General features: G+C 36.4%; 2 protein-coding genes across 3 annotated transcripts in view; one reads left to right on the top strand and one right to left on the bottom strand.

The window, feature by feature from the left end:
- The window catches only part of LOC143702858 (echinoderm microtubule-associated protein-like 3), a 39432-nt gene extending 30269 nt beyond the window's left edge, over positions 1-9163 (bottom strand). Inside the window, exon 1 of one of the 2 annotated variants that reach the window (XM_077196760.1) lies at positions 8656-9163. In XM_077196760.1, the coding sequence (XP_077052875.1) occupies positions 8656-8680 (25 nt within the window). In that variant the 5' untranslated portion in view covers positions 8681-9163. The remainder of the gene's footprint in view (positions 1-8655) is intronic. The other variant, XM_077196761.1, reaches the window with a different exon arrangement.
- Positions 9164-9218: 55 nt separating this feature from the next.
- LOC143702860 (evolutionarily conserved signaling intermediate in Toll pathway, mitochondrial-like) lies at positions 9219-15926 on the top strand. Its single transcript, XM_077196765.1, has 8 exons — positions 9219-9302; positions 10366-10553; positions 10682-11096; positions 11174-11397; positions 12121-12178; positions 12390-12538; positions 15217-15337; positions 15432-15926. The coding sequence occupies exons 2-8, from the start codon at positions 10419-10421 to the stop codon at positions 15677-15679; spliced, it is 1350 nt and encodes a 449-aa protein (XP_077052880.1). The 5' UTR covers positions 9219-9302; positions 10366-10418; the 3' UTR covers positions 15680-15926.
- Positions 15927-15928: the final 2 nt, after the last annotated feature.

The following is a 15928-nucleotide window of genomic DNA, read 5'->3' as shown; positions in this document are numbered from 1 at the left end:
TTTTTTTGCATATCCAGATTTTATCCAGATGGGGTTTTTAAAATCAGGACAGCAAAAAAAAAAAATGAAATCGGATTTTTTCTAATCGGATTCAAAGATTTTTACAGATGCGTCTCAGTCTGGACGCTCTGGCTGCTCAAATCGGATTTCAAACTGTCTTTTGCGTCTCTCCTAACATGAAAACTGGTGACGGAAATGCCAGAAGTATTTATACGGTGTTCAAATGGTATGTCCAAAGACTTCAGGCATTTTCCTGTGCGATGGAGGAGTTCTGCACCGCGACTCGACATGCACCTACGCTTGAATATGCCTACATCATTACCAAATCAACCCATGGAGATAAGTTGGATATGTGTTTTGACACACAAATCTTAAAGTCATTAAAATTATGACAATTGATCCTTTGTGTTTTTTTATTATTATTTGTCTTTTAAATGATTCATTGTACAGCACTTTGGTCAGTTTTATGCTGTGTGTAAATGTGCTTTATAAATTAAATTTACGTACTTAACTTATTTGATCACTTGCAATTAATAGTGCGGACAGTCATAACTAAACATAGCATTTCATCAACACCAAGCCAGTTTCTATCCGAGAGTTTCATATGGTCTGTCGGTTGTGTGTCGAGCCACATCTATCTGGCCAATGTGAGCAGGCCAACTGCACTCCTGTGCACATGAGGAACCAATTAGTGGTTTATGTTCATCTGAGGGTTTTTTTCTTTTCTTTTTTTTTGTTCAGTAGTTTTTGCTTTCTCTCTGCATATGAAAGATTGCAAATGAGCCTTAAAGGTGAGGAAGGATGTTTGAGAGAACTCTCACTTACAAGTTTTCTTATTTCTTAACCAGTGTGTTTTATCATTTACTAAAACTATTAAAAATTGTTTCGGTAATTGAAATAAAGCTGAAATAAAAATATATAAATATATAAAAAAAAATTAATGTTGTTTTTGGCAGGTAACCACATTAAATAATTTTAAGTTGAATTAAATTTTAAATTGAATTAAAATTGCTAAATGGAATAAATACAAAGCAAAATACAGAGTTATTTTCTAAAAAAATGACTAAACTTTTAAATTAAAATGTAAACTGAAAATATTAAAATAAAATCTTGTCCCTGCAAATCTTTTTATTTTTGGTTCATTTTTTGTAGTACAGTTAGTTTTCTTTATTTTAGAAATGTATGGTTTAATTGTTTAGTTAATATAATTTTTTTCACTAGTATTTTTCCCCCTGTCAGTTTCTGTTCGAGATGAATCCTTGACACTAGCGCAATGTAAACCCTTAACATTCATAATAAATGTTTGTGAGAGACATCAGTCTCTACATCCTGTATCTCAGCTGAAAATCTTCAGATAGGTGGAGCCTGAGACATTGAAATGAGCCCAGTGAGATTTGCAAGGCCAGAGAAGCATGCAGTCTGTAAATGTTTATGAACAAAGAGGACTTATTTTGCTGGAAACATTAAGTACATTTAGAGTCACATTGATATAAGAGAGAAAGTGACAGAGGAGAAGAACCACAGAGATGCAGGCATAACATCAGATTTGTATATTCAAGAAAGAGAAACCAATCTGGATTTGGCCTGCATGGTTTCTTTGAACGTCAAAGCCAACCCAAGTCCCAAATTACATTCCCTTATTCCCCTTCCGTTTTCCTAAATGCTCAGCTCTCCCATTCTCGTTAATGCAAACCATATGCAAAAGTGTGTTTATTGAGCTATCAAGTTAGTCTAAACAACAAAAAAACGTGTTGTTTGCACAAATTAAACATCATATAAACATCTCTTATGCTACGGGGCTGTTGATTTTAGCAGTAAAAGAGTTGAGCAACTTAAAAGCTACATGACATTTCTTACTAGAAAGTTAATAACGGTGCCGTTCTTGAAGCAGATAAACTTCAAGTTTTGCTATTAGTAGAGACGCTGCAGATCACTGTTGAGAGACGCACAGACTCAGGTAATTCACACAATCTCTAATCTCTCTCCATTAATGACATTAATAACTGCATTAATAACTCCATTAGTCTGCTATCAATGGCTCAAACGTCCGTTACTTGTTCTAAAATTACATTTTAGGAATTAGCAACGGAGGCATTGGATGAGGTGTGTAAGAAAGTCCTACACACAAGACGTTTTACGGACAAAAACCTGACAAATGTCTTGAAATACAACATCTGAACAAGGTCTTGAGGTGAGGTAACCATAAAGCGGAATAATTGATACTTGAATTATTAGAAAATAATGCTTCACACCGTGGCAGCTTTATCACCAGTCGGGGGTGTGTATTATTTTCTATATAATAATTCAACAACCCAGAGAAAATTATTCCTTATCTTATTTCACAATCATTCACTAAATATAGACATTACAACATAAATTTATGGTGAAAAAAATTCAAGATTCCAAATTCTCCATTGTAGTCTGCAAATAGACGTTTTCGACCGACGTAAGGCCCTGTTATACTCAAGACGAAGTTCTTTTCCTTAGGGGTGAAAATAAGTTTGAAATACGCAAGCAGCGGTAAACTGTTAGCGGGCACTAATACCTAATGCTGACCACATTGCCAAGAGTGGCGTTTAGATGAATATGTAAATATGTCTGCCTCCTTCACTTTTCAACAACACAATAAACACACAACAAAAAAAGAGACAGCGGTGGGAAAACAGCATTTAAGAAAGCATCTGATCATAGCGGATATATGTTTTAACCAGCCTTGCAATTCGGCACTCCAGTCAAGTTTATTTATATCACACTTTATAGAATAGATTGCTTAAAAGCAAGCAGCTTTAAAATATTGAACATGAAAAAAACGGTCACTTTCAATTAGAATTACAACTTCATTTCTAGTATAAAGAAGCTCTCCACTGTGTTTATGTTTTTACTCACGGACGTCTCACCTCAAGAAGAAAGAAATGAACCAGAAAAGATTTTGATGTGAATGAAGGCGGAGCCTCCGCGCACACTTACCTATTACATAACTGCTGTGAACCAATGCTAGTTCGAAGGTGTTCACCAGCTGAAGTGTACTGTTCCGGAAAGTTTCCTTTGGCAAGCTGTTTTAAACTCCCGAAATAAACTTCATTTTGGCCTGATTTTATTCAAAATTACATTACACCAGTTCATTCTTCGATTTCACTTGAAATGAAACCTGAAGGGGCCTTAAAACTTATGTAAAGCATTTTACACATGTGAAACAGTATGCATTATGAAATGCTACACATGACTTTATTATGTTTGTCACATGACCTCATTTTGTGCATTTTTAATGTGCAACAAATTTGGCTGTGTCCTTTTCTATACTGTTTAGTCATATCCAATAATGAGCCAAGAAGTAGACCTGGTTCATTTGTGGCACTTTGAAAAGAAAGGACAGGTCAAGTGCATTGCATTGTGGGATACAGTATTCAATGTAGTGTGCACTGTACAAGTATGCTAGTATGCTATGATGAACAGATTTGCTGTACATTCCTAGGCAAAAAAATAATAAAAATGGACCAAGCCCAAAATGGCTAAACTAAGCTTTTAATAGTCTTAACCTCAAATTATTGGTCAGGAAAATTAACTACATTTAAGCAAATGCACTACTTAAAAAGCAATTGCAGTCTCAGAAAAACATCAAAGACAGAATTCAGTTTTTGTCAGAATAAGGAAAGTTGAAACACAAGTTGCATGTTGAGAAATATAATGATAAATGCATCTCTAGTACCACAGTGAAGCGTGGAGGAAGAGTGTCAGTGTGTGGGGAGCTTTTTCAGCTGCTGGTATTGGGGAGCTACTTCACTGTGAAGAGTCATTTAATGCTTCGGAGTACAGGAGAATATTGCAGAATGACTTGCTACCCACAAATGAAAAGTTGTTATAGTAAAGAGGAGTGATCAGATGTTATTTTTCAACAAGACATTGCTCCTGCCAAAATTGCAAAGACAACCATTTAGTGGCTTGAGATTGAGAACCATTGAGTCCATTAGGCTCGTGTTTTGGCCTTGGGCAAAATTTGGTCTCACATTAAACTCAAACGAACTGGGAGACATTTTTCAACTACTTATGAACTGTTTGAAGCCATTAACATTGAGGGGAACAACGCTAACTCTTCTTCCTGTAAAAAGCCATCTGCAAGTTGAGGAAGGCTTTTCCGTGTTACTTTATCTACAGTATTTGTGCAATTCATGCTAATTTCCTGACCAGTGATTTGGGATTTAAATGATTAAGACCATCAAAAGACCACTAAAAATTTTGCCATTTGTGGCTTGGCCCTTCTTATTATTTTCTTTTTTTCATTATTTTGTCCAGGAGTGTATATGTGCGTCAAGCTTTGACAGACTTCTTTATGTAATACAATCAGAAGCAGATATCAAGATAATGTGCAAAGGCTAGCTTGTTCATGTTTTACTGAAAATTTCTTGATGCAGTTTTGAATTCTACTGAACTGTTTTCCAGTATGAAATGTAAAAAAAACAAATAACTTACAATCTGAAAAACAACGCAGCACAAATTCAAACAGCTCAGAGTAACTATGATCCTGAGGCAAAATAACATGCAGAATCTGCAAGCCCAAATAAAACAAAGATGTAAACATAAATGAAACGCTAAAAATAAATTAAACACTCATGAGCGACTGTGTTTCAAACGTTGTTTACAAAACCATATGCCCCATGCAAAACAGTTCAGCTGAACCAAGCCTGCGAATCCTTTGGTATCGACCAATTGCAATAACTGATTTTGCAACAATTTAAACAAACTTAGAAAAATATGGCCTTCCACAAAATCTAATATTAGTACATCTGTTTTCACTTTGAGCCATGGTATAATAAATGAAAGTATCATATCATAAGCCCCGTGTGGTACTTCTCCACTTCAGTCCGCCCACCTGCCGCTGCTCTCTTTCCTGTCAGCGTTGCATTACACCTCTTATGGCTACGGCAAAACTTCCTGTACGCCACTGTCCGCCCCTGCATCTTCATTCTTACTCACTAGCACAAATTCTCACCTCCCACAACAAAGACAAAGAACAAGACAAAACTTGATACAAAAACCTTCATGGATTATTTGAAGGAACTAGCTGGGAGGTTTTGTAGTGTTTCACCAAACAATTTCGTCTGTTACGTTTATTTGACTCTACGGGATAAACAGAAACAAATGAGAGAGATTGATTCGATCCAAATTTTCCATTAGAAACTCTTTCGTCTAAACCTTTTCAGATCTGTTTTTGTTCAGTCAAGTGAGTTATGAAAGAAACACTTTTGTTTCAACCGAAACTCCAGGATTAAGCATGCGTAACTCATGCATTTGATAACTTCCAAACTTTGTACACAACCAATGTAGAGTTTCAAAATGCTTTTAAGATCATAAGAAACCTTATTTTGACATCTCCACACAAGAACTGGAAGCCTATGCAACATTTTTCACATTCATATATCAAGGTTTGAAAAAGAGTTTTATTTCAAACAGGTTATAAAAATGTTAACTACTTAAAGTCAGCATGAAACAGAAGTTGCGATCATTTTTTCTTCCCTATTGTGACGTATATCCATGTGAAACAGCTTCTTCTCGAACAACAAAAAATGCAGCACGGGAGTCGCAGGACTATCGTTTGTGGTTTGCAATTGCTGTGATGTCATGTGAGTGACAGGTTGTCCCGCCCTCATGCCAGTAAACATCCTCATCAGACAAGAGATGAGATGTCATTGCAAGAGAGAGGGGAAGTTATTTTGATTAAAGATTACGAGGACATAATAAAAAAAATAATTAAAAACGATGTGCACGGATAAATCATTTATAATCTATACTGCAAAAAAAAAAAAAAAGGAATGTCAATTTTGATTTCATGGTGACTTGTCTTATTAAATGTCCTTTCTCGTATCTCATCTAAAATGTGAAACATAAAATCAATGCGTTTACAAACTACCCAACAAAAAATATTTCCACTGTAGCCTAACACTTTTAAAACACATTTTCTGACATGTGGAAAGCAAAACACTTTGAGACCATGTCAACTGATATCAACTGATGTCCATGTCAACCATGAGTGATTGTCAATCACTGCAGTTGCACCAACCAACTAGCTGATATTTTGGCAATCATCTCTTCTGACAAGATCCAGACATCGAGGCAATTGACACAGAAAGACAAGCTGGGAAAAATGAAGCATCTGTGGTAAAAGCATGATGCCAGAGGGCTTCCGCCATGATATTTACTACTCTCCACTGGCCCAGCATGTTACCAGACAATAAACAAAACAAAAGCACATGTGGTGTCACTGTTACAGACACCCATTCAATGCGGAAAACCTACACTGCAAGCGATCACAAACTACAACACCCCCATTATTACCAAACCAACAAAGCGGTCTAGACAACATGCAAGCTATGGCAAGCAGTTTAAACCTTTACTATTGAAAATAATTTTTGATCATCTCTTATGGTCTCACTTAACTTTGTACAATTTGTTTCTGGACCCACACACCAGAAGGGTCACACCTTGGACTTGTTTTCTCTTGGTTTTTCAGTGATTAATCTTAAAATTTGTGATGCTGCTATTTCTGATGTGGTTTTTGACTCTGTGCTGGCTTGTACTCTCCCCAAAACGTATCATTCACTACGTTTTTCGAAATGTTTTAATTCCTCAACTGCCAGGACATTCAATGATGTGTATACATCTACCCAAACCTCAAATGCTGTGAAAGCCCTCTCCTCCTGTGTCTATCCTGATGAATTGGTTGATATTTTTTAACAGTAACTGCTACCTGTGACTCAATTTCCCTATTTAGGTTACAGAGATCCAAGGTGACGAAGATAGTTTCATCACCTTGGATGTGCTCATGTTCAGTAATCTGAAAGTACCGACTGGCACTAAAAAGCGTGAACACAACACGTCTGTGCTTTCTTCTCTTCACTGGGTACCGGTTAAGTTCCATGTTGATTTTAAAATGTAGCTTTTTTGTTTTTTAAGCTTAGCATGGACTTCAGTATATTTGATGTCTTCTCTCACCCCTTACACTGCTTCTAGATCCCTTTGATAATCCAGTCAGTAATTACTCTCAGTTCCTCGTTCATGTTTTAAGTTCCTCTTCCGTTTCCATGTTAAAATCTTCTTTGAAGAACTATTTGTATTCTTTATGTTTTAATTGAGGGTGTACATTTTTCTTAAACTACAGATGTTGAAAACAGCACTTCGGTTTCAACATCTGTCATTTTAACATGTGCTTTATAAATTGAACTGAATTCATTAATTATTAAAATACTGGTAGGTAAACCAACAGTGACTGGTATCTTTTTCAATTTGACTAATAGTTTATTTTAGTATTTATTCCAGTTTTTTTTTTCTTGCAGCAATTGAACGGACACTAGTATATTCCAGCTGTTACTAGAAGCATATTGGATCTTACAAGAAAAGTTTAAAAATGAATTTTGAAGTTGTCATTCTGACTGTTCATTACGTATGACTAGAAAAAACTGTAACTAGTGAGGTAAGAAATGTTACACAAATGTTACACTTTATTTTATGGTGTCTGTTACAGTGTAATTATACATTTAAGCTCTTCTAGTAAAACTGGAATAGGTACCAGCAGCAAGTCGAATAGTCGTCGCTATTTGAAATGTGACTATTTGAAAAATAATAAACACTAATATGTAATGAAAAACTACTAGTGGCTATTAGAAAAGATACTAGTCTACTGGGAAAAATTACTAGTATAAATGAGAGATTGCAGCTAATGAAGAGTTAAGAGTTTTGGATTACTTATAAACCCTAATTTATTGATTTATAAAAGCCAATCATAAAAAAGATACTATTCAGTGTTAACAATTAACTTATAAACCTTAATCTATTTATTTATAAAAGCCAACCATAAAAAAAGATACTACAAGACTTGGCTCCAGTTTGTTTGACCAAAATGACGCTATGAGCTGCTGCCATTGTTGTTGTGTCAGTGTCATTAAAGAATGAATGACATTTAAACTGAAACATGCTTGGAAAATGTATAGAACAATAGATTTTGAATTAATTTTATATCCAGTAGTACACAAATGGCTGCATATAATCTGCATCTTCCCAGAACTAACATAAAAACTTGAAATTCCAGAAATTGTTTATGGTAAACAGAGTTGACTACAAACAACAACAGTTTCTACTGCTAGTGTTACTTAAAAAGAATTATAAATGAATATGGGATCCTCAGTGTTAGAAGTTATCATAATTTATCTTACATCTTTTAAATCGTAAATCTAAGTTGTATTTCTTTTTATTGCAGTGTTGTTTATTGTCTGGTTTTAGGGTGGTTTTTGTGCACTTTTTCAAACCAGCTTGCCTAGCCAGGCTAGCAGATTAACTAGGACCAGAAAACCAGTTTAGGCTTGTTTAAGATGCAGTTTTACCATTAAATAATATCGCCTAAAGTTGTCGAAGACCTGGTAACCATGGAATATTGTTTTTCGAGGGAAGTCTATAGTGTCTGCTTGTTACTCCCCCCTAAAAAAATCAGTTTTAAATGTTTTGACAGTAAACAAACTTCACATTCGTAAATACTGATAGCATATGTAGTGGCAGGATTACAAATGTGAACACGGAAATGTTGTTTCTAAAGCGTTTGTTAGTTGGTTCTACAACAATAAACTCGTTTATATTTAAATTGTATAGACATAAAGATAAGACACTCACCAAGGCTATTCGTTGATCCATCCATGTCTGAGTTAAACACTCCTTAAAGATCTCGCAAATATTGGATTAAACTAGTATATCTCATTGGCAGAAAAGCAATGCATGTCTCCATAAATGCTGTCAACAGCATCGCCAAGAGTTTGCGGGACAGTCACGCACACCAACACACGCGTGGAGGAGCCACTGAAGATTGCAGAAGTTGTCGTAACTGTGAAATCACGAATCCAGGAAATGAGCAGAGAGTGTATCTGTCGCATGAGGCAAGTGCACGATCTCGCGGGCTGGGTTTAACTTTTACTCCAGGAACCACGTCCATGTGAAGTTGATTGAGAGCGTGCGAATCCTAAATTTATCCTTCTAATTGCACGAAGCGAAACTGAAATAAGTCGCGCTACAAAGTTTTCCCCTCTACCAAACCCAGGTTAAAGAAAAAGTAAAAAATAACTTTGACAGCTTCATATAGTTTTCACCCAATACCGTTCTGCCATCTAGTGCTGATTGCGTGAATAACACGGAACCAATGGGAGTGGAACGTTCTTCGTGACGTTTCAGGGGGGGAAGTTGAACGACGACGCACCAGGAAACCAGCCGGTGCGTGTTTGATGGAGACTTGACAGCTGAATGAAATCTGAGTGGATTTAGTGACCGTGAGTATTGATGAAGTATTATTTAGCGTTTCCTTGTCGTTTTATTTCATTGTTTTATTGTATAGGCTAATTACGTTTATAGAAAAAGTCAGTTGTAACTGTCACAATAATGTGATTTAAATTACATAATTAACGTTACTTCTAGACTATAATTATATTTCTCTGAGACAGACAGACAGACAGACAGACAGACAGACAGACAGATGATAGATAGACAGACAGACAGACAGACAGACAGACAGACAGACAGACAGACATAGATAGATAGACAACAGACAGATAAATAGATATATGGATAGATAGGTAGATAGATGTGTATAGATAGATAGATAGATAGATAGACAACAGACAAATAAATAGATATATGGATAGACAGATAGATAGACAACAGACAAATAAATAGATATATGGATAGACAGGTAGATAGATGTAAATATATAGACAAACAGACAGACAGATGATAGATAGATAGATAGACAACAGACAGATAAATAGATATATGGATAGATAGATAGATGTGCGTATATTATATATATATATATATATATATATATATAGATACATAGATAGACAGATAGATAGATAGATAGACAATAGACAGATAAATAGATATATGGATAGATAGGTAGATAGATGTATATATATATATATATTATATATAGACAGATAGATAGATAAATAAATAGATAGATAGATAGATGGATGCATAATAATGTGATAATATATGCATTATATAATTACTAGTTAACCTAAGATTAACGGACGGATAGATAGACTGCCAGAGAGACCGATAAATAGTTAAATAGATAGACAGACAGATGCTCAATAATGTGATTGTTTTTGCATTTTATAATTACTAGTTAGTTAACCTAAGATTAATAGGCATACAGATAGATAGATAGATAGATAGATAGATAATATATGTGACAATAATGTATTATTATTGTATTATACATTTACTAATTTCTCTAAGATAATATTGATATAAATTGATAAATTATTACATTTAAAATATATAGTAATACTTTGATAGTGATGTTTGTGTATGTTGTTTCCTGTCTAGGTTAATTTCAGTACATTTGTAATTCATCTGCTGTGGTTTGTGATGTCATAATCATGAACGCTCCTCGTCATCTGTTTCGGATCCAGATTGGCTGCGTTGCACGGTTTCTGGGGACACCTGTACAGCGAGTGATCCTGACTGGTGGAGCACATCTGCAAACCCCTGGATCACAGCACAGCAATGGCCAGGTATCTGCTTACCTCTGAATAATGCTGCTTTATAGTCTGTGGGCACCTGCGTTAATGCCTGTGTTCTTCTGTTTTTGTTTGTTTGTTTGTTTGTTTGTTTGTTTTCCTCTTCTTCTTTTTCCTCCAAGTTTTCGAGGTCATTCCATTGCAGTGCAGTTTGTCCCACGAATCATCCAAACCAAACAGAGTTTGAAAAAACAGTTGAACATTCAACGCACCATAAAGAAAAAACTTTGATCACACATGATGATTTATTTGAGCGAGCTGCTAGAGACTCAAAGACCAAGACTGATTTTAACAGGGTCGTGGATGTTTTCAACAAGGCGGACATTCGGCGAAGAGGACATGTGGAGTTTATTTATGCTGCCCTGAAGAAGATGCCAGAATTTGGAGTAGAACGAGACATTGCCGTTTACAACAAACTCCTAGATGTGTTTCCGAAAGAGGTGTTTGTGCCACAGAACTTCATACAGAGGATGTTCAACCACTACCCGCGACAGCAAGAGTGTGGAGTACAGCTGCTGGAGCAGATGGAGAATTATGGTGTGTGTCTGGGTTTTTGTAAGAGAGCGAGCGAAACTGGTGCATTGCTTTAATAATTTCCTTCTTACTTTTAACAGGTATTATACCCAATGTAGAGACCAAGGTTTTATTGGCTCAGATATTCGGGGAAAAGAGTCATCCTATGAGGAAGTACCAGCGTATCATGTACTGGTTTCCCAAATTCAAGCACGCAAACCCCTTCCCCGTCCCACACGTGCTCTCCAGTGACCCAGTAGAACTCGCTCGATTCAGTCTTACCCGGATTGCAGATGACCCGGATGCTAAAGTAACAATCTATCAGGTGATCCTTTAATTTACTGCTTTGAGCTGTCATAAAGGGTTAGGGTTAATTTGGTTAATTTGTTAGTTTGTTATCGCAGGTCCATTAAATAATATTTGCAGTTATAACTTTTGATTTTAATAATGTACTAGTAAATTTTAAAATGAACATTAAGTTTTTCCGAACCTGTATGAGTTTATTTCTTCTGCTGAACTCAAAATGAGGTATTTTAAAGACCATTTCTAACTAGACAGTTGACAGCAGCCATTGACTTCCATTATAGTTTTTTTCCCTAATATGGACGTCAATGGCTACCTTAAATAGTTTGGTTACCAACATTCTTCAAAATATCTTCTTTTGTGTTCAACAGAAGTTAGGAATTCATACAGGTTTGGAACAACTTGAGGGTGTGTGAATGACGTCAGAATTTCCCTTTAACTAATGTAGTTAAATAATGTAAATAACCTTATTGTAAAGTGTTACCAATGTTTCGGATTAATATTAACATTGATAATATTAATATTTTTGTGTAAACTGTTATACTTTTTTAGGATTAAGTAACATTATAAATGCCTGTACTGTCATTTTTTATCAATATAATAATGTGTTCTTGCTGAATAAAAGTATTAATGTTTTTAAAAACAGAACTGACCCCAAACTTTTCAACAGTAGTGTATATTTGAACTGTTTCTGGAAATAAAGGCTTTTCAGTCTGATCAATGTGCTTTATTTCACTCTTTGTAGTATCCGTCAACGGACATCACAAAGACAGGACAAGAAGTCACACGTCCCCATATTCTAGGTATGTAGCTCTTACCATTAGGGATAATTGAACTTCAGCTTTATTTAAGAATATTGAGAACTTCACACTACATGTTTGGCGTTCTTGATGCGGTCAAACATTTCTATGTTCTTTGTATCTTGGAATACAAAGTGTAATACAAGTGACTGGACAATTTTTTCAATGAAAATTGCACACAAAACCAAGCCCATTGTTTCTTGCTTGTTATTAGGTATTCAAAGTCCAGACCAGCGCTCTCTTCTGGCTAAACACAATCCCTGCAGGCCTGTGTATGTGGAAGGCCCATTTCCACTGTGGCTCAGGAAGACTTGTGTTCATTATTTCCTACTTAGGGCAGACCCTATACCACCTGAGGAAAAGGTACTATTACTGGGCTAATGATGGCATTTAAAGAATTTCCTATTATGCTTTTTTTACATTTTCAACTTTCTTTACTGTGAAATGTTGCTGTTTGAGAATGAAAAGCTCTGCAAAGTTACAACCCAGCCAACATTTCCTTGAGGAATTTTGATGGGCTGTCACTTGGGCCCAGGGAAATGTGTCCATCAGTTCCACTTGGGCCCTATGTATGTTATCCCATGGGGCACATGATGGGTCCATAGTGGGCTCTAATTGGGTCCTATTTGGAGGTTCATTATATGAGCTCACTCACTTGGGTCCCAAATCGGTCCTAATAATGGTACCAAGGTGGGCTACACACAAAACCCTTATGGGGGCCACATGGCTGATCGCACTGGACCCTCTAATGGCCCCATTATATTTTTCTTCTGGGACCACAGCTGGTGAAAATTGGGCCCCATTTATTAATTTCTTTAAAGGGGCAGTATAATGCCCCTTTCACAAGATGTAAAATAAGTCTCTGATGTCCCCAGACTGTGTATGTGAAATTTTAGCTCAAAATACCCACAGATATTTTATATAGCATGTTAAAATTTTCACTTTTTGAGGGTGAGCAAAAACGCACCGTTTTTGTGTGTGTCCCTTTAAATGCAAAAGCTGGTGTGTGTGTGTGTGTGTTAGCAGCTTACACAGGCATGTACTGGAAATTTCAAAAACTTTTAGCCTTTTATGTTCAAACCGGAGTTAGACAATGATGGAGAGACTCAAGAAGAAGTGACAACGTGTAGAATGCAACAGGATATGCCGAATGGTTTGTTAATGAATTTATGTAGCTAATGTGGAGTTAACCATCTTCAAGTCATTGATGAGCATATTCTTTCATGATAATCTATAAATTACGTTCCCGGGGGCAGGGTTTATGTAAATGTTAGGGCTTGTGATGTCACTAACCCGGGAGGAATGTCCCTACCAGCTGTTTGTTATAGTCCTTAAAATGCAGTTTCTTTAAAAGAAATATCTTCCTTTGCTTTGAACTTTGAGCGTGGTAACTTTGAAGATGTTGTTTATGCAACATTACACACTAACTATAGTTAGAAAAGTGAAATCATAATCAATCACCCCTTTTAAAGATTCCAGTTGGTCAAATAATGAGCTACTATGCAAAATTCACTTTCAAACTACCTATACCTGACTAAAGAATTCCTAAAATCAGCTGATTTTATGTGGTGCTGTATATATTTTAAATTACATTATAAAATATTTAAACTGTAAAGAAAATGACTTCAACTCGCAATGTGTAAATCATGTTTTTTATTTTATTTAACTTCAAAATAAAACCTCTTGAATGCATCAGGATGAAAAGCTTTTTCCCGTGTCTGTGCAGACTCCTCAGCTTCATGCCAATAGAGTAAAGAAAGAAAAGACATATAAATTGATAATAGTCGGCTGGTCAACTGTGCAAACAGCATCAAGCATTTATTCTAATGCAGAGGTTAATCCTGGTCCTGGTGACTCGCCACTCTGCACATTTTGTAATACTCAATTGATTCAGATCATCAGATCATGAACTGGGGTCCACCTTCAGCCCATTAAAGTGCCCACTCTGATCCCATGACCAGATGACACCCATATAACCCAGATAAAACCAATGCGGGGCCCACACGGAAATGTTGGCTGGGAAAGCACAAAGTCGCTCCAAAGTCGAAGGGAGTTCTTCTCTATATTAGAGCTCACTGTTGTGTCACTCCCTCCCTAAAACGCCTTCATTGTAGCCTTGAGTTTTCTTCCGGGAACAAACACATCACAATTTTCTTTATTTAAATAAGGGTAGTTTACACAACAACGAAATACTAAAAACAGAAAAAGTTTTCCTTTGCTTTGTTCATGTACAGACGACAACGTTAACGAAACATTCCCCGTTCACACAGATCTGCGAAATTGTCTAAAAATCCTGCATCATGCATGCCAGGCCAGTAGTTGGCGATGTCACTTTGTTAAAGAAACACTACGCGTCACTGGATTGAACACACAATACGCATGCGCATGACGTCACCGTTTTCACAAATGAACATTTTTGTAGTTTAAACGGAGACGATAACGGTATAATTAAAAAAAACTTGCACTTTCAAACCCGATTTCAAAAGTTTGTGTTTATAGGCCCCTAAAACGGTGTTATTGTGTACATGAACGACCAAAACACATAAAGATTTCAGTTTTTAGCTGAAAACAGTGTCATGCAAACGGCCCCTAATCCCACCCAAGTCGTACGCGAAGTAAAGGCCTGGTTGAGTTGCGTTAGTAGTGTGTTAAAACTCGTGGTTATGGTAAGATGTGTGACCTTTCTGAAACATGTTTAAAGCGGTTGACCAATCACAACACGCTTGTCCAGCTGACCAATCAGAGCAAATTGTGCTTTTCTGAAAGAGGGGCTTCATAGAGACAGGAACTAAACAGAGCATTACTGACAGACTGGGAAGAGAGGTGCTGCAACAATTTCAAATATGTGATAATGTGTTTTTTAAACATTCAAGAATGAAAACCTGTTCTAGTAGATCCCAAAAACAAAATCAAGACTTTGTAAAAGGGCATAATAGGGCCTCTTTAAACATAATACTTAAAAGAATACAACAATACATAATAATACAATTAAGAATTCATTTACATTCTGGATTATGTATTAGCATCTGATTTTCTTGTAGGTTGAGGAGTACTTTGACCCCGAGCTGATTGGTCCGGAGCAGAGTCTCTTCTATCCTCAGCGAGTGGAACTCGACTTGGAAAGGGACATTGGTGATGATGAGAGTTTTAATGTGGATGACGGTGAGACACATATTGCATTGTCAACTTGGCTTGACTGAAGTGATTTGCATATCACCAATTATACACAATGATTTCTGTTAATTTGATCCTGCAGTGGAAGAGGGGCTGGTTTATGCCATGTGCATGGCCGGTCAGGGTGACCAAGCCACTCTGTCTCAGTGGATTTCTGGTCTACAGGAGACCTGTCCCATATTGGGCCAGATCCCCACTGTGTTCCGTTTGGAATCTGGACCTCGAGAACTTGCAACTTCATCAGATGCTCAGCAAACCCCTGAGCAGGAGCTTGAAATAGATCAAATTATTGAAGATGAGCCACAGCGCTCACAAAGAGTGAACCAATGAGAGTTGTTTCACAATTTCATGCCATTCATTTTTATTAAGACCTCAATTGAGATCTACTTGAGTGTGGTAGCATTACATGAATCTAAAATTATTTAATTTAGTTACCAGGTACTGACTAATGTTTTACTAGTTCCACACTATTTTTGAATTGAGATCTGTCTACATTGTGCAAAGTCGTTTTATGATGTGTAAGTGTAAATACGTCATAACCTGATCTGGCAGTGCAATAAAATAAACATTTCTCCAATG

Source organism: Siphateles boraxobius, unplaced genomic scaffold (genome assembly GCF_051911475.1).
Source record: "Siphateles boraxobius isolate OS27281-9 unplaced genomic scaffold, OSU_SipBor_1 353, whole genome shotgun sequence".
NCBI lineage: Eukaryota > Metazoa > Chordata > Actinopteri > Cypriniformes > Leuciscidae > Siphateles > Siphateles boraxobius.
The sequence above is the reverse complement of the archived record's forward strand: the minus strand, read 5'-3'. Positions and strand labels throughout refer to the sequence as shown.

Excerpts from the sequence above, each read along its gene's own strand:
- LOC143702860 (XM_077196765.1), top strand. The coding sequence starts at position 10,419 with ATGAACGCTCCTCGTCATCTGTTTCGGATCCAGATTGGCTGCGTTGCA. Across the intron at positions 11,398-12,120 it reads CTAAAGTAACAATCTATCAG|TATCCGTCAACGGACATCAC; the intron begins GTGATCCTTTAA and ends CACTCTTTGTAG. Across the intron at positions 12,179-12,389 it reads CACACGTCCCCATATTCTAG|GTATTCAAAGTCCAGACCAG; the intron begins GTATGTAGCTCT and ends GCTTGTTATTAG.